This window comes from Halichoeres trimaculatus, unplaced genomic scaffold, assembly GCF_033239565.1.
Source record: "Halichoeres trimaculatus isolate MK-OKI-2021-1 unplaced genomic scaffold, fHalTri1.1 fHalTri1_scaffold_15, whole genome shotgun sequence".
Lineage (NCBI taxonomy): Eukaryota > Metazoa > Chordata > Actinopteri > Labriformes > Labridae > Halichoeres > Halichoeres trimaculatus.
Genome location: NW_027437193.1, coordinates 20359306 through 20383735, shown reverse-complemented (window position 1 = coordinate 20383735; position 24430 = coordinate 20359306). Strand labels below are relative to the sequence as shown.

Below are 24430 nucleotides of genomic sequence, written 5' to 3'. Positions count from 1 at the left end.
TCAATCTTAAAAAGTTTACCAACACCTTCCCTCTTTCTGTTCACCAGTCTAACTCCAAACCACTGAAAAACAAATAAAAAGCCTCCCTCATCCAGTTAGACCTCTAAACCCGAGGACAGCAGAATCACTATTCATCCAGCACCTCAGAAAAAAACTATCACTGTAACAGACAACAGTTTTAGTGTTTACGTAAATCAGTTAAAAAAGGCTTTTAAAAAATAATTTGAATATTTTTTTGAATAATAATCTTTTTTTAAAGCAGTCAATGTAATCCGCTTCAGAGGACGACATACGCTATGTCAAATAACCATTTTTTATTACACTCCCTTTCGCATGTCACATAGACAAACACTGAAAACATGGTTACTGTATGAAAAAACATCACAGCATCATAAAAATTTAACTTTAACATTAAAGAGGGGTAATGTACTTTTTTCTCAGGCTTTATGCTGTCCTTCTGTTGCCCCTTAACAGTTTTACATATTTACAGCTAAAAAAAATCTATTTTTTGCACACAACAGTGGTTTAGAAAACCATTATTTCAGCCTCTGTCTGAAACACTTTGTTATGGCTGCTGTATCTTTAAACCTCTCCACTACTCAAACCCCCTTCCCTCTGATTGGCCAGCCCTCTGGAGGCCTGTCTCTGGAAGCCCAGTACTATCGTCAAATCTTGGAGTTATGAGGCCCGCCTCTCCAATGTGTCATGAACCAGTTATTTATGTGGTTACCGCATCATGTTAACAAGTCTTGTGAGGATCTTGTGCTATTTTTTTAAAACAAATTGTTTTCATCAGTTTTCAGACAGATTTGGGGATTTTTACAACATATGAATGTGTAGCAGTTCAAAATCTGCACGTTTAGTCTGAACATTCAGCATTTTTACTTTTTAACTATGATTAAAACACAGAAAAGGATGATTACCCCTCTTTAATATTTACAGGAGACCTCTGGCCCGTCTTAAAGGTGGTCCAGTGTCACCCAAAGTTAACTTTCTAATTCAAACAGGTAATTAAATTCTTGATGTGACATACGCTGTTGGTTGGGAACTGTATACATCTTTTTAAGCCAAAGAAGGTTCAGATGGGGAAAAAAATGGGGGTTTCTGTTGCACAGAAATCTATTCGAAATGCTTTTATCCAGTTACAACAATCTGTCCTTTGTACAGTATTTTCAGTGAGTTCAGCAGGACCAAAGCACAGCTATGAAGGCCAAAGCAGACTTCACAGCTCCATGAGTCTAAATGTTACTATACCCGGATGTCCTCGGGGTCCAGGCTATGCTCGCTCCAGGCTGAGGTGATGCTGTTGTTGAGGTAGGAGCCAGATCTCCCCATGTCCAGCTCCTCTTCGTAGGCCTCAGTGGCGATATCGTCCCTGGCCTGGGTCCCTTTGGACAGGAACTAATAGAGACAGGGAGAAAGGTTATAGAAAGGCATGAGTGATCCTGCTGGGTGGATGAGAGGAGATGTATAATAGGAAATGTAGCCTCTCAGACAGTTTTACTCTGGCCTGCTGCATCCAGTGCCTCTGGCCTGATTTATTGTATGACAGACTTAATGTGTGCTTAAAGGGATCATTCGAGGTGGGCTGGAGATGAACAATGTTTTCCTGCAGCTAAATATTTACGCTTATAGATTTCATGTCAAAAAAAGTTTCTCTCCTGCCTTGGGTTGACTATGTCCAGGAGAGTTGGGATTTTTCTGTTATTTATTTTGCACTGTTTGTTATTTTCCACTCAATTAAATAACTCCAATTTTAAGTTTTTTTCTAGACTTCATCTGTTGGCTGTTGGAGCAAACAAGGTCAAAGCCAGCAGCACCCTGTTTTTCTCTGTTTCCAGGGATGACAGAGGGAGGTGTGTTCATTCATTCTGGTACAGGTTCCTGTCTGATTGAATCATGTTGGGCCATATTTCTTTTGTTACAGAAGTGAATATGCAGATGATGTATCACAAATTGAAATTTGTGCAGCTCAGGTTTTCAAGCACGATCCTCCTCCCTGCTCTGAATTTTTAGGTAGAAAAACAAAAAAAGGGAACTTGAGGTAGTGTTTTTCCAATAAAACCTTGAATTAAGAGCACAGAATGATCTGTAATGAAATGTTCACTACGCTGTGTTTACTTGATTGAACGTTCAAATTATCATTGTGCTTGAATTACAAATCTGGGAACAAAGAAAGACCAAATATTTACTCTAGATTGGAGAGCAAAAGTTTTGTGAGATTAACTTCCTCCCATTGTGCTTAATTATCCCAGAGTACTCAGCTGACTTGTTCTTCTACTCCGGCTAATTAAGAAAGAATGAGAGAACGCAGAGGGCTGATGGTGTGTAGCATCTCTCACACAGCGGGAGAATTAACTGTTTTCCATCAGCCTTGAGAGATCGCACATAAAGACGCCCGCGGGAGTGCTCGGCTAAATTACAATACCCGCTAACGCAGTTTGAATGAGTTTAAGGTAATGGTAGCGAATATGCCTGTGTGCAATTGTGTGTGTGTGTGTGTGTGTGTGTGTGTGTGTGTGTGTGTGTGTGTGTGTGTGTGTGTGTGTGTGTGTGTGTGTGTGTGTGTACCAGATTGCTAATATCAGATGAACTTAAAATGATATATGGATTGCTGAGTACACCAGCTAAAGTACAGAAGCAGCTTTTATGGAAATCTCTCTGCGCTAATGTAACCTTCATTTAAATGCAAGAATTGAAAACCCAGAGAGGAAAGAGCCGACATTTACACACAGATTTCTTTCTCTTCTAGAGCTTCGTTTCAGCTTTGTTATTGTCAAACAGTTCTTTTTTAACCTCATTATTCACTGAATTTTTACAATTAATTGCAATTTTAATTGCATGTTTGAGAATGTATTATGTTGCCTTTTAAACTAATTTTAAGTCCCTATTAATACAGGAAACATTAAAGTGAAACGTTCCACTGAGAAGTGAAGTGGAAGACACTGGGGTAGCTTATCTGTAGTGTGCCAAAACAGGCAAAGTTGTTTTCTATTCCAATTAAAATAAAATGCATGGTGTTAAATGCCTTTAAAGTGACAGCTCTAACAATACCTGGCTCTATGAAGCTGCACTTAAACTCAAAAAGAGTAGTTACACATTTTGAACCAAATTAATTTTACAAAAAGATATATATCTGTTTTTTTTTCAAGTTTTATTCAGAAAGCAGGTGCTTTATTTTTTAACAAATCTTTATTGCTATTCTTCACTATTACAGTATATGTTAGCTTCACTTCTTTTAATCAAGTTTACTACTTTGTACTTCAGAACAGAGGGAAATTGCTCTCTTGCACTGTAACCCTGAAACACTATCCCTGCAAACAGTCACACCATCACCAACATCAGGTATACTTCACCGGATATAAAATACTCAACCAGAAATATATCACATCAAAATATACTGGAGTATAACAATACATGGCAAAGTGAAGAACTCTTTAACTTCATGTTTCTCATGTTTGGCGATGTAATGCTAACCACAGACTGTGATGCTAACCAAACTAAATGTCCCATAATGCCTGTGGCTACGGAAGCCCGTTATGTTCAAAAAGGTGTGGGGTTTCAGAATTGGTTCGAACCACAGTGCAGTCACTTTCACACATGAAGCGAACCGCACCACGGCTCACTTGGAAGGGAACAGAGACCACCCCTCTGGCCAGGTCTTGAACCGACTGTTTGCTCCACACCAGAGTTCGCTGGTTTGTATTCAGACCAGCCCAAAAGGTCCGCACCTCGAACTTTTTTGGTTTAGTCCGAACCACACAGCTCTGGTGTGAAAGCGCCCTTAGATTCTCAGTCCTTTAAGACTAACTTATTTCCACATCATATTGACCTCATGTTCCATCTTTAATTCTGTAAATGTTTCAGTCATAGCTTACAGCTTTAGTGTCCTTACTGCAAAAAAACTAGAACCTGAGCAAGCGCTGATGCCTTATTTTTTAGTAAAAATGGTCTTATTAGACTTCATGAGCCACATTCTTGCAACATAAGGAGATTTTTAATCTTATATGCAATTCAGACCTCTTTTTCTCTTTTAATATCTTAAATTAAGACATTTTCTGGAGTGGTCTGGAAAATGTGGCTCATATAAATCTAATCAGACAAATTTTACCACAAAATAAGAAATAAATACTGGTCTGGACTTCAGTTTTTACATAGTTCAACCTTGTGTCAGTATCTACCAATCAGGACAAAGTATTTTAGACAGCAGTGTAATAAATGTAAGTATGGAACAGAATAATAAAAACCTCATGCAATGGATTAAAAGCATTCCAGGTGAACATTTTTGATCAAATGTCAATAGATTTTTTTTTTTAATCACAGATCATAATTTAATTTCAACCACTCACTAACAGCCTGGTAAGATCACTAACTACCTGTCGATTTGAGTTTTTACCTTCGGAGCCAGCAGCAGGCCCAGAGTCACAGTCACAGTCAGGTGGGTGTGAACAAAGAACAACATGAGCATCCAGTCAGGATGTAGACCAGGTCCCAGAGAAAACCTGCAGAGAAAAACATGAAAAACAAGAGGAGCAATTCTGTTCAATCAGCAGCACTTCATCAAAGTTTATTTGTGAGAATCAGAGGAAGAGACGGCTGGTGGGTCTGTGAAACATCCTCAGACACGCACCCTGACACAGACATTAAAAACAGCTGTCAGTGATGCGCCGTGTGAGGAGAACAGAGTGAAATGTACATAAACCCAGAGGCAATCACTTCAGCACTGTAAACAGAGGCATTAAAGCCAAAGCGGGGAAATCGTATGAAGAGCGGGATATTGGAGCCGGCTGCCGCCTTCAAAGAGGAAACACTTACGTAAAGGTTAAGAAGAATTTGTTCACCTTAACTTGATTCTGGGGGCGGCGCAGATCTATTTTCAGCATGAATACACTTTGAATAAGTCAAACTGGTAAATAAAAGCTTTTGCATGTTAATGACATTTAACCTCATCCTCGCTGCAGCTGTTCTGCTGTGAGGAGCTCAAAAGTCGTACAGATTTGTTACAGGATTCAGCGGTTAGGGGTCTTTACACTGTTAATCCCAAATGATCAGTAACTCCTGGAACAACGGACAATGCAGAGCCAATAACCTGTGTAAAACTTTAACCAAGGTGTCTGTCCCTCTCCCTCCATGTGGAGCATCAACACAGTGTAAACTGGATCCCCTGGAGCAGGCCTGGAGGGTTTGGCTCATTAACACTGGTTTGACCACCTAACTTTCCAAACAACTGACATCAGATAACACATTTCCAGAGGTGTCAGTGCATTAAATAGGTGCAGTCATGTGTTTGAGCTCCTGGCAGGTAGAAAACATGAAATTTCTCTTCTACTTCCTCAGATTTAATTCATGTTTTCTGCCTCCAGGGCTCCAGATATTATGCAGAGCCCTTTTAATCCAAAACGCTGTGAACATCTGAGTCTGGTTTCAGCATAAGTACCTAAATTAAACTTGTATCTGAACCAAGCCTCACTTTTACTTCTCTAAGCTCTTCTTTGCAGATGCAGAGAAGATCTGTAAACATGTAGAGCAGGGGTGGCAGTCAGAGACCTAGAGCCACATCACACACGTGGTCTTACAAACACACTTCCTCTCACACATAAAAGAAATTACATTAAATCACTACAGTTCCAATTTTTAAAGCAAGACTTATTGTGTTTGTTAATGTGTTTAAATTTGTACTAGACAAGAGAAACTGAAACTTCAGTATCACCCAAATCACCCGAATATTGATCAACACTGATCCCAACGTTGGCATTAATATATCAATATTTTAAAATTGATCGGCACACCACTTCTTATAACTATATATATATATTTTTTATGAATGGATTGATGAGCCACACACTGAAAGACAAAGAGCCACACGTGGCTTGCGAGCCGCAGGTTGGCCACCCCTGATGTAGAGACAGAAACGACATACCCTCTTGTGAATGAGCCAAATGACATGAGACACACTGTTAAACGAAAGAACAAACCTGTTTAATTGAACACGTAACCTTTAAACCTTGAAGGACTTCTGTAGTTATCTAGTGCGATGTAGAAAAATAAAACTAAATAAACTTGTGTTGACCTTCAAGGGGAATATTTCACTCATCTCTGCTCCACAAACACACAAATGACACACTCACTGGTTAATTAATGAAACTATTTGATGGCATTAAGGTCTGTATTGTAAGTTTCATGTGAAAATTATGGAAAGATTTCAGCAGTAAATGCTCTGATAACTGTCTACCTGTACCTGGTACAACCACAGTTTGTTTCCTGATCATTCGTCTTGTTGGCTCAAAGGTTGGAAAATAGTATTATCACTCCTAAAGTTTGTATTACACCTCATATTTCACACATCAGAGATATAAAAGCAAAGCTTTGTGTACTCCACCTCACCACAAACACAGAAAAACCTTGCACAAGTGCCTCTTTCTGTGTGGGTCACAGCAGCAGCAGACAGTCAGCTCACCAAAAACACGTTTTATTCCCTGAAGGAGGAATGAACAGCTTGATTTATAAGTCCCACTGATGAAGCTGTATCCATTGAAGCCTTCCGTTCCTGAGCAGATTAAAAGGCTGTGATCTTTTTCCTTTTGGTCTTTTTTAAAGCACAATACACTGCTGGAAGAAAATTCAATCAGAAACTTTTTTTCAAGAGACAGTGTGACAATGGAAGTTTTTGCCTGCGGCTTCTGCAGCACACAAAGAAAACCACCTGACCAGATTCTCTCCCTCTGCAGCGGGACGAGGACGTTTCTTTTATTTAGGAGCTTTGTATAAAAAAAGTGCAATACTCAACTCAGAGGGTTAGGATCTGTACTTCCACAGGACACCTGGGGACCAGCTTGTGTGTAAATAGGATCCAGCAAGGCGCACAAACAAACATTAGATGTTAGTGTTTTGTGTTTTTTGTTTGTTTTTTTAACTTTGAGTCAAGAAAAAAACTGGTTTGGATTTTAATTTATGCGCTCTTGATTTCTCTCTGTTTCTCCACCTGACCTCATGTGATTTCTCTGTGTGTACAGCACTGCAGGGGTGCTTTTCTGTGCTAATTAAGAAAAAACTGGCCAGAACTCCAATTTTATTGGGACAAAGGTCAGAACAAATGAGCTGTTTAAGAACAGGTTCATGAATGAGCCTTGCACTCCTGTTGGAGCTCTAAGTTGTTAAATAGGGCCTATTGCACCTTGTTATCGTAATAAAACAATAGAAAACCTTTTGTGGCCACTATTTGTCTTTTCTTTAGGCGGTAGGTGACAAGTTGATAAAAAAATAACAAACTAGCATTTTTAATAGTTTTCGGTAGTCTTATGGAACTATACATAATAATGTTTAAGTTTATTAGACAGACTTTTATTGTGAAGGACTAGCACTTTTCCACTGGCAGATCTGCCTGGTTTCATTGACTCTTTGTAAACTTGTTTTGAAATGCTGTAAACAGTCTTGTCATGTATTTTATTTAACTCTGATATTTCCCTGAATATGATATTTCCCAGGAATAACCTGTTGGTTTCCTCAGCCAGAAAACTTAAACTTTCAATGCTCCACACAGAACCAGAGTTACAATGTGGTGTTCAGGCTTCAGCCTCATCATTTCTCGCAAAAATGTACTCCTTTCATAAGTTTGTGAAGCAATGGAATAATAAATTAAAACCCAGTTGAAGCTCTTAGTTGGCAACTGAAAGTATGACACAGCACTGCTGTTAGGCAGCACTGGAAATTACAGTGGAGGGTGGGAAGTCACCACACTGTTATTAGATCCCAAAAAACAAAGATACAATTGTGGTGGAAAATCCTAGAACCAAGACTGCAAATAAAAAACAACATTTCAGAGGGGCAAAGTTAGGTTCTCTTCTCTGTTAAAGTTCAGAAATTTAGGTAAACTGCACAAAAAAGACAAAGTCAAACGACAGTAGTGATTGGTTGTGATCCACTGGCCCTCAGGTGGCACTACATTAAAAATGCACATAGCTCTGTAGTGGAATCACTGCCTAGGCTCAAAACTACTGTACCCAGAGTTTTTCCTGCAAATGTTGGTTAAACCTGCTCCACACAAAGAGGAAACAATTAATGACCCAGAAAAACAGGAAACATCAGTTAGCTAGAGCCTGATGCTGAATCATATAGAGGTTTTATGCTGCCATCTAGATATTGTTTTCTCAGGGGGAGACCATACAGGATGTTTAAAACAGGACTTATTTTTTCCAGGATAAAAACTCAGTTTCCCATGAGCACTAGCACCCACTGCTGTGAGGACAGGACTCTTATCAAGGCTTTAACAATTAACAATATTAACAGTTACGTAGCGCTATTGTTTGAAACGTGACAACTAAGGTGAAGTGGGAAACTATTCTGTGGTCTGAATCAAAATTTGGCATTCTTTTTGGAAGTCATGGACGTGCATCCTTCTCTCTAAAAAAGAGAGCGAGCATTTGGCTTCTTATCAGTCTATACTTCAAAAAAACACCTTCTGGGGTGGAATGAGGCTGCATTAGTGCTCACAAAAGTGTAAACTGAACATTTGAGTAGGCACTGCTAAAGCTGCATGATATAAGCTCATAACCCATCTGTTCAAAGCTGCATTTTTCAATCCCACTGACTTATTGTAACTTGATGCTACTTCATTTTTATTGTGTTGTTTTACTTAAATGTGTTAATAATTATAAAGAGACCTTGAGTGTTAAAGGCACTGTTGAATAAAATGCATTATTGTTATTATTACTTTTAAACAGGGTTTGAGCTGCTACGTACACAATACCTTTCCCCAAGAAGGCCTTGTTTATTTTAGCAAAACAAAATCCAACCACATTCTGGAAAAAGGATGACAGCAGTGCACAGTAGGTTCATTTATTATGTAGGTTTGTTTAAACAGACGGCTGAAGCCGGGAAATACGCAACAAGAGTGATGACAGTGAATGGAGCCTGTAAAGCCGGGGGCTGAAAAAACACAACAATATTTTCCCATGTGCAACCTTAGATAATTTATCCACAGTTCATTTTTGATGTAAATCTATATTCTTCCAGCGAGGTCCTTGAGGAACCAAATATCTTTATTCATGAACCACATTCAAGGTATTTTAAGCATATTTATGGCTCCGTACAATACTGAGAATGTTATTTAATTGAGTATATTATGTAATCTCCACCTCTGAGAGAGTGATATGGAGGCAGACAGTTTTTGCGCACAGCTTATTTTGGAGTCCTGGCTCAGTGGATCTCTGCGGTGTTCCTGCCTGGAGAACACATTTTTTATTTACTTCCTTTCAACTGGCTTACACAAGCACTCAGCTAGCTGTGATGAAGAGGTGAACTCCCTGCCTTTCATCTGACATGTTGAGCTTGTAATGTCTGCTCCAACAGGAGAACACCTCTGTGGTTATGATTAAACAACAAGCCTGTGCTGCAAGAGGAGGGAAAGTCCTGTCAGCCTCTTGCTGTAGTTGATGCTGCTTCTTCATTACTGTCCCACACGCACATGCACGGTCACAAAGAAAAGGGAGATCCCTCATTCTTCTACAGTCTTCTACTTCAAAGCACACATTTCTTCTTTGAACTCATCGTTCTCACTCATACCATCTCATCCCATAATCTCTACTCACCTTATGATGTGGAAAATAGCTGATATGATGAGCTCATTGTAGATGGCCACAGCCATGTAGCGTGGCTCGTGGAAAGCTGAGGGCACGGTGCGGACAGCATAGCAGAGGTAAACGCCCCACAACAGGAAGAGGAACTCAGCTGGAAGAAAAAAAACAACAGAATGATCAAGAGGAGGGTGAGAGGGCTGCATTTATTACACCAAATATTTACAATCAAGATCTCTTTTTTGTGTAGTGTTGAAATTTATTAGATCACCACCCAGTGTAAGGGGTTTGCCACCACTAACCTAAATTAACATTATATAGCTGACTACCAAAACACATTGCACAAACACATATTAGACATTTATATCACATTAAGTCCTTCTCTTGAACAGATTTTGAAGACAAAAGTGTACAGAGCTGGGGTGCAGATGGCCTGGTGGTCTAGGTCGTGCCCATAGACTGTAAAAAAAAACATGGACGTCCGCTTGCTTGGGTCGAAGTGAGGCCTCCACAAAACTGCTCCCCCTGGTGGCTGGCTGCAGTATAGGTTAAAAAAATCAATCTTTCCAGCCATTCCAGATGGGCTGTGGTCAAACTTTAAAAAATAAATACTCCTCGTAGAAATGTTTCCCACGCCCGATTGTTGTGGTGATAAAGATATCATTTGGCTGTCTTGTATTCAAGTGCTCTTTTTTCTGAAAAGTTTCGTTTCATTAGTTATACAAGGTTAAAAATGAGGCTTTACGTCACGTTTGATGATGATTGACAGCTACCTTTCTTGTGAATTTTTTCAGGCATTGTAAAATATGTCGGGAGGTAAGGTCATGAAGTGATTAGTTATGATTCGTGATAATTTTTGTCACCCGGCTCCACTCAGATTCTCCCAGAATCCCTCAGTCTCTACTGCTCAGACTCTGGCTGCAATTGCTGCCAATAGCTGCGCCTGTGACGGAGGGATTTTGGCTTCAAGACAGTACAATGATAAATGGCGGAGCCACACTGTCCACTCTATATACAGTCTATGGTCGTGCCCCATGAGGTTGGCACTCCGGCAGCCCATGTTCAAATCCAGCCTGTGATTTGTTTCTTGCATGTCATTCCCCACCTTCACCCTGTTTCCTGCACTTTCCACTGTCCTGTCCTCTCTGATTAAAGGGCTGAAAAAGCCCCCCCAAAAGTTAAAAAAAAAACAAAGCATAGAAACAGTCCCTTATTGGCCCTTTGTCTCAGCTTTAGGGCCAGTTTTTTTAGCGCCCCCAAGGGGTGAAATAAGAAGTTTTGCTTACCTTGGCTTCTTAAATTTAAATAAAAACACACTCTTCACTACAGAGAGCAGCGTCCAAATGCCCTCTACTGAATGGTTAATCCAGCAGGATGTGCAAGCTCTTTAATCAAAATTATACATTTATTGCTAAAACATACAACAACATTGTTTTTATCCCTGAATTTCAAATGTACTGTTTTGCAAAAAAAACAAAACCAAAAAAAACAAAAAAAAAACAGAAAAAAGTAAAGTACTTTATTATTTTTTGGTTGACAAATGACATTGATTTACTTACTGAACAAAAAAATGTGTTTTTGTGGTTTGTTATTTTTGATAAATTTCTGACTTCTCAGATAATTTCAGGTTTCTGGCTCAAATTTGGGAATAAAAACACAAAATCAGGTAGAAACTCCTCACTCCTGTTAAAAATGGGGAAGAGGGGGAAAATCTCTGAAAAACAAAGAGAGTTAAAGCACTTCTTGATGCTGGCTGGTTTTCTCATTTTTATGACAGGTGGTCTAATAAATTTGTTTAGCACTGTGTAATTTTTCTCTTCCCTCTCGTATGCTTGAAGATTCTCAGTCCAGCCTGGCGTACAGGCATGAAGCATCCAACGTCTAAAACATGTCCTCCAGCATATTCAAAGCTCATTAATTAAAAAGTTCCTCTTGTTTTGGACAGATACACAAAATCCAAAGTAAAAATAAAAACTTGTGTCCTTGGATGGGATCTATATCCACTTGGCAAGCCAAACATGGGCTGTGAGATTTTACTCACACTGTTTATCTGTGATCTTCAATATCTGCTGCTCAGGCTGCAAGAAAAGACTCCCTCAAAACAATTTTTCCCCTTTCCTTTGTTTATGGTTCATGTTTGTTGAATAATGGGATTTAAGGCACAAATTTGCTGATTTTTCACCAGGCTAATGGTTTCTTCTGAAAAGCTACAGTCAGTCACCTCTCCTCTCCACTTTGTAGACAGATCTCAAACTGCAATCAGTGTTCACACTGTTTATAAAAAATGGAACGCTGCTGCTCTGACTCAGCATGGGAAATAAGAAGTTAATCCTGCTTTGACACTTTACTCTTGGTGTACTTCATGTAATCATCTTTATTAGCAGCTTCTTAGAGATAACGTTGCAGAATCTACCTGAGCAGCTGCTTCACGACCAGTGTGTGAACTGAGTCCTGCTATCGGCTCATCTCCCTGAGCTCACACATACACACCACAGCTCACGAGAGATATATAAAAAACTGAGGTGTCTTCACAGTAATAAACACATTTCAGAATATATTGTATACGTGTAGAGAAATCTTGTTATCGCCTGAATCAGCCGTGTAATGAGACCGTATAACACCACAGCAGCAAAAACAAAACTAATCATCTGAAGTGAGATGAAAAGGACCCCTGCACTGGTGCTGGAGAGACGAGGTGTGAAAGAACAAGCAGACAATCCCATAGATGGTATGTTTGCAGTCTGGATAATTATTGCTCATTTTGAAAGGGATGTTTCTTTATTATTAAACAGATGTTAATGCCGCACTAAATGACTGCTTTTCATCTGCAGTACCTCTACCTTATCCTGGCGAAGGTACCCTGTGATTATGAAACATACTTTGAATCGACTTTTGATTGGCCACTGAGTAAAATCAGAACATCTCATTTTTTCAACCGTTTTCAACTGACTGAAATCTGTTTATGATGTCACAAATTCTGAATTGGATGACCCCTTTTCTGAAGCGGCATACATCTGAGTGGACATCTACAACATGAGGGGGTCACAAAATAAAAGCTCAGCACATAATCATACTGATAATTTGAAAATTCAATAAAAACTTAGATTTTTTTTCTTTTTCTGAGAGTTACACGTAAAGACACAATTTATGAAAAACTAAAATAAATTTAATGTTAGTTTGGGGTTGTATATCGTAGAGTCAACAGAGTGCTGTAAACATTTCTCAGATGTTTTTCTCCATACTGACAGGTTGTCAGCCGCACATCAAACTGATGAACTTTGAACCTCAGTTGGTCATCTTCACCTTCATCTACATCCCTAAATGCGTTGGCTTACTGCCAAGTGATTGGCTGATAAGATATTTGTCAATCGACCAGTCAAACAGGTGCATCTGATAAAGTGACCAGTTAAAGACCAACTAATAAAAACTAGGAAAGAAAACAAAAACGATAAGTAAACTAAAACTGTATTTTAAACAAAACTAACTGAAACTAACCAAAATTAAAGACAAAATGTTCTTAGTTATAGTTTTTGACAATATTAATAGCCTTTAGGATTTAAATTATACCCACACATTTTCCCCAACCAATTTTACAACAGTTTTCGGCAGTTGTCAGCGCCATACGGCACCATCATAGCGATGTACTGGGACGTGCTTGTTGACTGCACTGACTGGCTGTGCGCTGTGCTGCGACAAAACCTAGAGGAGCAATGAATCAGAGCATCTGTAATAGTTTAATTGTTACAGAGTCCATGTTTTTATTGTATTTGAGTCTGCCTTTGTTGTTAAAGAGTCCAAGTTTGTAATTATTAAAGCTAATATTGCATTGTTTTATATAATTTATGTTTTTACTATTTTTATTCAATACATGTTAACCTTATTTTATATAATTCATGTTTATATTTATATACTAAGTTTATATTATTTTCTTGTGTTTAAGGCAGCAGCCAACAGTTCAGTATCTGTATTGACTGAGCAGTGAGCACTATGTTAAACTGGAAAATAAACTGTATTACAAAATATTTACTCTGACCTTTTTGAATCCTGCACCTGGTTAATAAGGTATGAAAAAACTAAAACTAAACTAAAACTAAGCCTTGTTGCAAAAATTAAATCTAAATAAAAACTAGAATGCCTGCTCTAAAAACGAATTAAAACTAAACTGTAATGGAAAAAAAATGTCAAAACTAACTAAAACTAAACTATAATGGAAAAAAAATTCAAAACTTAATAAAACTAAACTATAATGATAAGTCCAAAACTATTTTAACCTTGGACCAGTTAGTGTATTTTGCAGCAGTAACATTTTGTCCATATGTGTCTAATGCTTAATTTATAGACAGCAAACCAAACACACTCATATTAACACAGACTGGTATTGTAGCGTAACCAGTGATCTAACCAGTGTGTCTCTGAGCTGCAGGAGAAAGCTGGAGCACCTGAAAGGAGCCAATCTTAATTTAAAGATATCATACAAATGCCACAAAGACAGTCCCCAATCAGGACTTAACCAGGGGCCACAACTTCTGCACCTACATGAGTAGACTGCGCTTTGTTTGTAGACGCTGAAGTAAGCACCAAGAGCTGTGTTGTATTTGCATACGAGTCCACAAAGTACAGTGATTACACACCATTAATATTCATGAACAGGCTGAGTCTATAAATCATCAGTAATTACATGGTACTTAACCTCTAAATGGGAATGCATGTAAATCTGCTAGACAAGTGAGAAAGGAGAACAATTCACATTAATGCAGATTAAGTGTGGATTCAAATCAACTGCTTATTGTTGTCCCCATTGTCAATACCCCTATTTCTGTTTCATCAAGTCTGCTCTTCTCTGGATACAGGGAATTATGGAGTAAAGGACACGTGTTGTCGCAGCAGTACCAGCGAAAATAATCAGATGGGATTTCACAAGTCTGAAATGAAGACTGTAAAAATTAGCCAGAGCAGCTCTGCAGGGTTCTTCCTCTCCTTCAGTATGGCTGCAGCAAACCAACATACCTCTCACCGTATTCAGAGGGAACAGCTGCAATCCCTCATTTCATATTTCATCGCAGTCCATAGATAGGTAGGTAGATAGATAGATAGATAGATAGATAGATAGATAGATAGATAGATAGATAGATAGATAGATAGATAGATAGATAGATAGATAGATAGATAGGTAGCGCTCTTCTCATTGGCCTGGGCCAATCTCGGGCTCCATATGCCGCTCACAGCTCTGCCCATTAGGGTCGCTCCCCAACCTGGTGTCCGTTGTCATGGTGACTCTGGATGACACTGTCTCCAGCGGGACTCCTGTCGCAAGAGTTGCTATGATTCTCTTCTGTTGGAGAGCCGCCATACATGCCAGCATTACCCTCAACCTACAATTGAGGTGACGTCGGGAGCACAGATGCAATGCTGTCACCCAGCGTTGAAAGTCTCTCATTATTAAAAGCCCCAAATGCACCACAGAAATCATCACGACCATTATGCCGAGCAGACACAGACAGTCTTAATGTCACAGTTTTCCCCAGCTGGAAAAGGGAGAGGCACTGTGTGAGAGACCTTTAACACACAAATCTTGTCTCAGAGGGCTGGGTTTGGTGTCCTGGGTTCCAGTCTGTGATCCATCTCTTCTAAGATTCAGCCCCATAAGAAGATAGCAGTGTTTTGACATAGAGGGAACACACTGGCTGAGCCCCCATGTTTATGCATCCCCTGGAAAATAGAGGCAGTGGCACACTCCATTTTTTTTAGGCAGAGGAATGTGGCTGATGTCAACAGTGGGCAACAGTTCAGATGGAGATGGTAAGCCACTGAAGGCTCCACCCCTGGGGGTTCGGCCAGCCCCAGGCCCTTCATTCCATAGATTTACACTTGATTGTAACCTTTGGTGGACAGTTTACTCTCAAATGGGCTAGACCAGTAACGGCTCATCTCCTTCATGGCAAGCTGGTACTGCAGGAAGAAGTTGTTTAGCAGGGGCAGAGAGGGACCACCATAGAGGTCCCTCTCTGCCTCTTTGGCATCCAGAACTGCAGGCCGGGGAATCCCCACTTTGGAAAAAGTCCACTTGCACATTTCATACAAGTCAGGGGAGCCAGTGTCAGATGTGCCCGATGGTCTGGACTACTGGACAGAAAATGTGGAGTCATCTTCTGCAACATCCATATCATCCATGTTGAGAAGGTCAGGGCAGGCGTCACCCTCTGCATCATCATTGCCTGGCTCCGTCTCAAGGAGACCCTTGAAAAGTGGAAGCATATTCATCCTACATCTTGTGGCTGATGTGTGGTAGCTGCAGCTTGTGGTGTGAGTGTTGTAGGTTGTAGGTCCTAATTGTTAGCCACTGCACTATCAATCTCCGCTCCAAATTTTTTTCTGGCATCAATGTGCAATGAGATCAAGACTGGGGGTCAGCCAGGGATTCTTGAGCATGTTTATGGCCCATGCAGGCTATGCACATAGGATAAGGGTGCCTGCCTAAGATAGATGCCCTGCATGACGCAGGGCATCAGCGAGATACAGACCCTTTTTGAGTTTGTTTCTGATCCTATGGCAGGGGTAGGGGCCTTGGACAAAGTGACCAGAAAGGAAGAACTGAGAACAGTCCTGTTAAGTTCAGCGTAGCGTGTTAGCTTGCCGGCTAAGAACATTGGCTAATTAAGTTTAGACCGGTTTAACTCTAACGATAAGCAGGGAAGAATGCTTGACACAAAACATTGGCAAACTAGGTAACCAAATTAGCAGAGATACAAGACTAACTCAGATAAATACAGGCTCTTTGTGACACATTAGCCTCTAGCCACCCAACACAGCAAATGAGTTCTGTGTAGCCTGGGAACAGATCACAGTGACAAAGTGTTCTGAGTAAGCAAAACAAGAGTGTCTACAACAGACTTAATCAACAAATTCGAGCTCAAACTGGGAACTGCCTTTGGTAATGTAAACCTGAACAGCACGTCTGTGAGCAGCACCTGGCTAGCTTGGATAGCGTAGGCACAGGAAAAGAGCAAGAATGAATGGACATGATTTGGATTGACTGTGGGAGTATTGGGGGGCGTGCCCCAAGCACAGTGCAACCTGTCTATCACTGACAGCTGTAATGTCATTGGAGCTTCCAGATTGGCCACGCCAAAGCGATTCCCATAGTGAAACACAGAGCAAAGTTAGAAAAACAACTGGGGTTCACTTTATATCCCATTGATTTGATATGCTCTTGATGTTTACTGTTTTAGCAACACTGGAAGGCACTGTTACATCCAGAGTTAAAATGCTGCGTTCTTCCCACTGAAGATTCTCCTTTCCTCCTCTTTCTGTCACCAAAGTGCCCTCGTCTCTCCTTCTCTTCCCTCCTTCAGCCCGTTCTGGATCGTTGCCCACATCCCTACAAGCTTCATACTTCACAGGCTTCACTCCTCTTTCCCCCTGCCAATCCTCTTTCTGTCTTTCTGTCTCTGTCTTTCTCCCTCTCTATCTGTCTGTTTTTAAAGGCAGGCTGAGCTCCTCTCCCGAATTCATCTTCAGCTTCCCTCAAAACAGGATTAGTCCTTCTGCCTTCAGCGAGGTGCCAATCACAGCCTCCTGCGTCAAGAAACAGTCATTAGGAAGCTACAGTAACACACATAATAAAGCTATCGGTATACAAGCAGGGTATTTCAAGGAGGAACCGGAAACTTCAATGACACAGGTGCTCTTAAATTAAACAAGCTCTGGTCATTTCAGTGTTAAGGTCTTAAATCAGGAGTATTTGTTTGCAGAGGAACTGATTTTTCATGTCTTTTTAACAATATTCATATTTGCTCATCTTGTACCATTACATAATCTACAACAAAACAACATCAGTAGCATTGACGTTGCTAGAGAATTTCCTTCAGATCCAAACGTTAAGCACAGCAATGAGCACAATATTATGCAGATAAGCGCATTTAACACTAACACCATATGTCTGTTTGGCAGTTTATTTTCGACTTTAGTGAGTGACTATGAGGACATTTAGATTCCATTAGCATCCTGAGCAGTAAACAACATGGAGGATATCATTCATATGAATAGCAGAAACTTCAGATCTGTGTTAAATAGACAATCAGTCACCAGCAAAGAAAAGGAGAGCGGGAAAAACAGAAACGTGGAGGGAGGTTAAAAACACTCCATGAACTAAGCAAAAGAGCCATGAAGCATACCATTGACGTTAATGTTTATTTAAACCAAATAAATAATTTAAGCCTGATGAGAAAATTCACTGTTGCCGCGGATACAATTATTTATTTCTTTACTTGATGCTGCATGAATAATTTTTATCTTAAATCAATATTTTGTTAAAACTTTTCACCATATTTAGTTGGTGGACAGGTAACAATTCAGATAATGTACAGTGAAAAGGACACCACAACATTTTAAAAGGGATGCCAACAAGTTAACCCTAAGCAATAGTAAAGATAAGACCCCCAAGTATCCAATAAACAAGACAAACCAAAGAATAGGAAAAAAAATAATGGGGACCCCGCTGAAATAAGAGGGGCTAGGCCAGGTCCCAGCACCTCTTCTTAAAGTCACTAGAAAAGATCAACTGAACACAAGATGCCTCTCGTCCAGAACATTCCCCAAGAACTTCATGGCTCAGTTTTGTCAGTGGTTTCACTCTGGAGCAAGGACCCGGGTAGAAGAACAAAATCCGGCCAGCAACACAGAAAAAAAAGGATCTGCACTTTACTACCAGACCAATAGAAGGGGGTAGGAAATCAGTAAAGGCCATTCATTCAGTGGCAAGAGATAGATTGTTCTGGTAAAAAGATGCAGTCAGTGTAACTTAAGATGTGCTCTTAAGGTTTAGCTCCTGGGGCGCAGATGGCCCAGTGGTCTAGGTTGCACCCCTCAGGTGGTTAGCCCAGGTTTGAATCCAGCCTGAGGCCTATTTTCTGCATCATTCTCCACTGTCCTATCCTCTCTCTGATTACAGCAAAAAAAAGACCAAAAATAACTTAAAACAATTAAACCCCTCAGCTCCAATGATCCAAATGAAAATAATTATAATAGGGAGACTTGACCCCTCCACTTACTGAGTAGATGGTACATAACCTGTTACAAACAAATCTAACCCATCTTCATTCTAAAAGAAACGACAGAGAGAAGCTGCAACGTTCAAAAAACAAAACTTCATGTTTTGTTTACTTAACGTCATTTCTACAAAGTTTCTCACTGGTTGTTACCGCTGCGCAGGTCGAAGGGTCTGCTTCGTGATTGATGCCGATTCTTTGAGTCTGAATCACATCTCACTCTTTTACGTTCCCCATTCAGAGTGAGATCTATGGATGAATGTGAGTGAATCAATAGAAGGTGCCGGAGGTGCCACACAAACATCAACACAACACATTCAAGGACAGTTGGATCAAGCTGCTTACTTCAGCTTAGAGAAAGAGCCTTTAGATTTTGGTTTTATTATGTTCCTTCTTCTGTATTTGCTTCAGTCGATAATCATGCAGGTGATCCTCTGCAAAGCTCTTTAAGAGCAGATTGTGCTACAGTAAATGAGAATGAAAATAAAGGAGAAGTCAAGTGGAGCCTCATGCCCTCTGTAGGTCTTCAGCCTGAATGCTGGTGGCAGGAAAACATAGATCGGGGTGTTTTATCTTCTCGATAAGATCACCCTCCATGCTAAATGGATACACAGCACTGTTCATAAACTGTCTGGGTATAAATATATGAAGGTTAAGAAAACACTGGACACAAGGAGCAAAGGTTTTCAAAATGTAACATTGAGGGTTCAAATCTTGAAAAGATTATTTTCAGCATTTTTTCGCTTCACTTAAAGATGCCATGAAAAGGATCTGTTTTAATTGCACTCCCTCTCCACAAACTGTGATAAATTACTTTTAGCGAGGCCTGTGTATGGTTTGGAATTAAATGGAGATTGAATTAAAACTTTTTGGGGGGGTTTAAGACAACTTTTTACTGGATACAACGCGCCAAGGTAAGGTATGTATCAGTACAGTTACAATATTTCTAAAGGCTAATGTGAAAACAAGTAAACACTGTCACTTTGTTAGTAGTTTAGTTGCTGTTTACATATAGCGTAGCTGGCAGTCCGGTGCTCTAACACATATCCGTAATGTGTAACGTTAGTAAATCCTGGTTAGCTATGTCCTGCCAGTCATCTACCAAGCAGAGCTAACGTAACCTCACTCTTCATTTTATTGATAGACCCAAGTTTGAACAGAGCACTGCAGAATAACTGCTGACTGTGGGTTGGGATCAAAATTATCACAAATAGTTTGGCCCCGTGTTATAGTGTGATACAGCCTGAGCTAAAGGCTAATCAGCCTTCAGCTAGGGCTATGTCACTCTCCTGTTTATCTTTCTTCTGCTCTTCTGTCCTTTTTCTGTCTGATGGTTAGGCACCAGTGTCCACCAGTACAACAAAATTAGTTATGGAAATCATTTTTAGCAGAGAAAAACACAGATCTCTGTGTTTTATCTTCTCACTACTAAACTTTGCCAGCTGGCGTGGTGTTGTCATAGAGACCTGAGCGTGCTATAAATCAATCCACCCCTGGTTGACCCCCATCTGGAAGCTAAGACGTATCAATTTAAAACAACCTGTAACCAGCAACATTGGCACTGATAATCTCATTTTAAAGTGTGGATTACGATCAGGCATATATCTAGGAGAGACTTTTTCAAGATCACTTTCAAACTCCTCACAGCCCCTTTAAAGGGTGATTCTTTAAAATGTAATATAAAAGAAAAAGCCATCACAGAGGAAACATTGTCTGCTTTTTTCAAGACTCCTCTGCCTGTCGCCTTTCATTCTGTCTGACATTGTCATGTAAACAACAAACAGTGCGTTGAACATGAAGACTAGTCGTATATTTCAAGGTGCCAAATTACCTCAATCTTCCCCGTTTGTGTCCAATCTGTTCCCTGTCTGCACTATCAGGCTCCATAAAGAAGACTGCACCGCTCCATCACATGAGAAAGATTGGAGCAGCTACTTTATTGACATCTCCATCCTGTGAGGTTGGAGTCTGTCTGCTTGCTTCACTGTGTTCATCAGTTTCTAAACCATAGTCTCTTTACCTTTGACCAACAGAGCCTCCGGACATTTAAGTTAAGTAAGCACAGCTCAGCCAGCGTGCTGCCTCTGCTCTTTAAAACATAATCTTTTTAGACATGCCTAAAGTCAACAACACTTTTCTATCTTTCCGTGTAATTTTGTGTAGTTAACTTTAAGTAATCTGCACCAGTTATGTAAAGATTTCAGGGCAATGTGTGGGATGTTAAAACAAATTAATACTGAAAGGACTGAGAGATTCAAAACAAGACTCAGTGAGAACTGAAACTATGTTTTTTTTTTTACCAATCTCATGATTTCACTCTGCAGGGTGCAGGGTGGACGTGGAGAAGAGCAATGCTACACTGCAAGTTCATTAACAGGGCCCACATGCACACCCGGTCATTACACAAACAGGGCCGTTGGTCTAAACGTACCATTACTACAAGAATATGGAACAAACAAACAACTATTATCAGCTAGTTAATCAGATAATGAAGAGAAATGGGACGTTGGCTAAAGATCTTAGAGTAAATTCATGTTCTATTTCTGCGTGCACAGTTGAAAACCCCAAAAAATAAGATAGACACTATGAGACCTGCTTTGCGGAACAAGCACAACAGCAATTCTCTAGTAACTCAATTAACAACTTTGCAAGCAGTTGGTTGACAAACCCCAATATTTCATCACACTCATGCGAAAAGCAAAGCAAACTAGTAAAACTGATGGCGGCAAGCCTTGCCAGTTTGAGACTCTGATTGCCTCCCTTATCTCATTTGGTAATTGAAAAATTTGTGTCTCCTTCATCTGAATTTTCTGTTAAGCTACAATTTTACAGTTCTACAATTTTTATTTAGCACACACTTTTTGTCCAAAGCAACGTACAACACAAGCAACAATTTAGACGGAAGGGAAAACCTAGTTAGTGCGCCAGAATGCTTCATGTTATTTGGCTGCAGGTCCTGCCATCAAGTACAAGAAGAAAGCTCCGCATTGTCATACTTTTTCCAAGGATTAGTCTGATCATCAATATCTGCCATATTCGCATACTTTGTCTTTAACAGTAACTGTAGCTGTCGCCATCAGAGTGTCATTGGTTGCCATGGCAACAATCAAGCTACAAAACGAAACTATTTTATTTAATAAGATTTCTTTTTTTAACACTTTATGCAAGCTTCAAAGGAAAGTTATCTTATTAACATAGAAAATTTTATTCCAAGTTTGTTTTGTTACTGTGTCAATAAAGTTGTGCTGAAAGACGTCACGTATTTGACCGGGAAGCCGAGCTAACAGTAGCAGCTCAGTCTATGAAAAGAGAGATGGCGGGTTGTGGAAGAAGCTTTTATCCCGTCCCTTTTTCTTTCTTACTGTTGGTCAGCAGGTGAACACGGTAAATATTGTCTTATGTTGTGTTTATGTACTTAAAATAAAAGAGTAAGTCATGAAATATGTTGTAAATCTCTGAATATGTGATGATTTGAGCCTAAGGCTAAACTACTTTTTTCCATTGTTCCAGTTTTCACGGTGTCTTCATGTTGCAACTTCTGTGAAGATTAAAGATTTCTGGACATCAATACGAATCGTGAAGTTTTACTGACTGGCAGTTATAGTAACACTAAGCATAATGTCCGCTTTTAAACAGCCTAACGTGCGTTAAACCGGCCATTAGAGCCTGTATTAGTGGGGTTTACCTCCATTAAACTTAACGCTCTTTTAGGGAGTTAACCTGGCTCATGCAAACCACTTATCCATTCTTTTTTTTTTTTTTACCATTAGTACAGTTAAATTTAATTTTCCCTGAACAAGAGTTATCACTTTTAGGTGAGTGTTATGAGGGGAATTCAAATTGAAAACAGTGAAATATCACATAACTGAATAGTCAGGAGTGTATTTGCAGAGAGTACAAAATCAGAGCAAAGAGGAAATGTGGAAAAATTTGATTTGATTGAAATTTGATACAGGTCCTTATGTCTAAATTCTTGCTTGTGTTAAACGTTGCTTTGGACAAAAGCGTCTGCTAAATGAAACTGTAGAAATGTAACACTGTAGCTCACATGATTGACCGGGGCCCTATAGCATTTGGAAAGGAAGCTCAAAGCCCGGGGCATATCTGGTGTGGCTGTGTCCGAGGTTTGGTTTCATTTTAAAGTGTCAGGAACAGGCAGAAGACTATGTCCGTGTTTTATACAGTCTATGGTACAGAATCAATATTTATCCTTCAGTTTTTCTACACGGAGCTGCTCGTGAAGTTTTAAAACTAAACTTCTTTAACCCAACCAAAGCAGTTTGTACCGAGTTACAACACGACAGATCCACACAGAGTATATCCAGAGCCAAGTTTGACCCGTCCTGACACCACTTGTCAATCAGGTCTATCTACACAAGGACATACACACACACACACACACACACACACACACACACACACACACACACACACACACACACACACACACACACACACACACACACACACACACACACACACAAACAAACACACACAAACTCTTACCGACTGCCATCATGTAGTCCCAGCGGTCCAGCAGACACATGCTGAACTGCAGACCCTCGGGGGTCAGGCCTGCAGCGATCAGGGCCCGGCTCAGCTCCGGGCTCTGGCACACAGCTGAAGTCCAGGCCACCAAGAACCACAGCACCACCAACAGAATGACCAGGAGCAGCCGCAGCACCCGCCAGCTCGTCATGTAGGGCATCCTCTGAGCAGTGCGTGACAGAAACACCTTTAGCACCCTGGGTGAGGAGGAGGAGGAGAGAGGAGTGAAGAGGACCTGAGTATAAGAGACTGCAGCAAAATGATGATGAGCAGTGTAGGTGAAGGAAAGATTGACAGCTCGCGCCCCCGGCTGCTGCTCATGTCTACTTCAATTAAAATTCATTTGTTGGGTGAGCATGTTTTGTATAATTCATGTTGTATTAGCCCTGAGCTGAGAGGAGAAATTATACAGAGAGCTGAAATAAGTCTGATGGAGAAGCTGGACCACAGAGTCTTTTGTGTTTTTATGATCAAAGGAGAAATTTAATAGCTTAAAATTGTCTTTGTTGATGGAGTTTTTAATTGACAAGTCAAACCTGAATTAATAAAAGCTGTTACATTTTGAAATGAATGCACACAAAGACAGTTGAACAAAACTGTCTTTACTTTATTACACAGACTGTAGAATATATGGACATAGTGAAGAGAAAGGAAGGAGCTCTGAAGCCCATTTGGCAAGGGCCACACAAAAAAAGCTTGACTCAACTTTGCTTCGTTTGAGATTGGTTTAGGTAAAGAAGCACGACTTAAGCCTCTTTGTAGCCAGCTACAGGGTTCCCACCTGTTAGTCAAGTCTCATAAGTTTAATAGCTTCAAACGTAAAGAGTTACAGTGTGTGCCTACACAAAAAGATATTTCCACCTTTCTTTGGAGAGGATAGGACAGTGGATAGAGCAGGCAACTAGGGATGAGATGAGACAGATTTTTTTACTTCTGATATGTTTTGCCAATCCAGTACAGATACCTTTCTCTGATATATCCCTTACTCCATCGAGTGACTCCACTGTAAATGACTAATCTTATTTGCTTTATTGAAGTGAGCCCTGTTGGTACCTCCTTGAGAAACTAAACAAATGTTTCAAGATGCTGTTTTACTATCATTGCTTTTCAAAGAGAAGTAATCCCACACAGTAAACATGTTTGTATTGTGGTTTGATTTACAGCAGCTGTAAAGTGTGACGGTGCAGAAAACACATGAAAACTAGATCAGTCAGTCCCTATCACATAACAAAATCTGAGGCGATCCATCCTCCAAAAATAGCC

The 24430-nt window shown here is 40.1% G+C and overlaps 1 protein-coding gene across 1 annotated transcript in view; it reads right to left on the bottom strand.

Moving 5' to 3' along the window:
* The window catches only part of gpr158b (G protein-coupled receptor 158b), a 122300-nt gene that overhangs the window by 7305 nt on the left and 90565 nt on the right, over positions 1-24430 (bottom strand). Inside the window, exons 7-10 of the mRNA XM_074689386.1 lie at positions 23126-23364; positions 9588-9726; positions 4397-4502; positions 1255-1401 (exon numbers count right to left, since the gene is read on the bottom strand). Coding sequence (XP_074545487.1) covers positions 1255-1401; positions 4397-4502; positions 9588-9726; positions 23126-23364 — 631 coding nt within the window. The remainder of the gene's footprint in view (positions 1-1254; positions 1402-4396; positions 4503-9587; positions 9727-23125; positions 23365-24430) is intronic.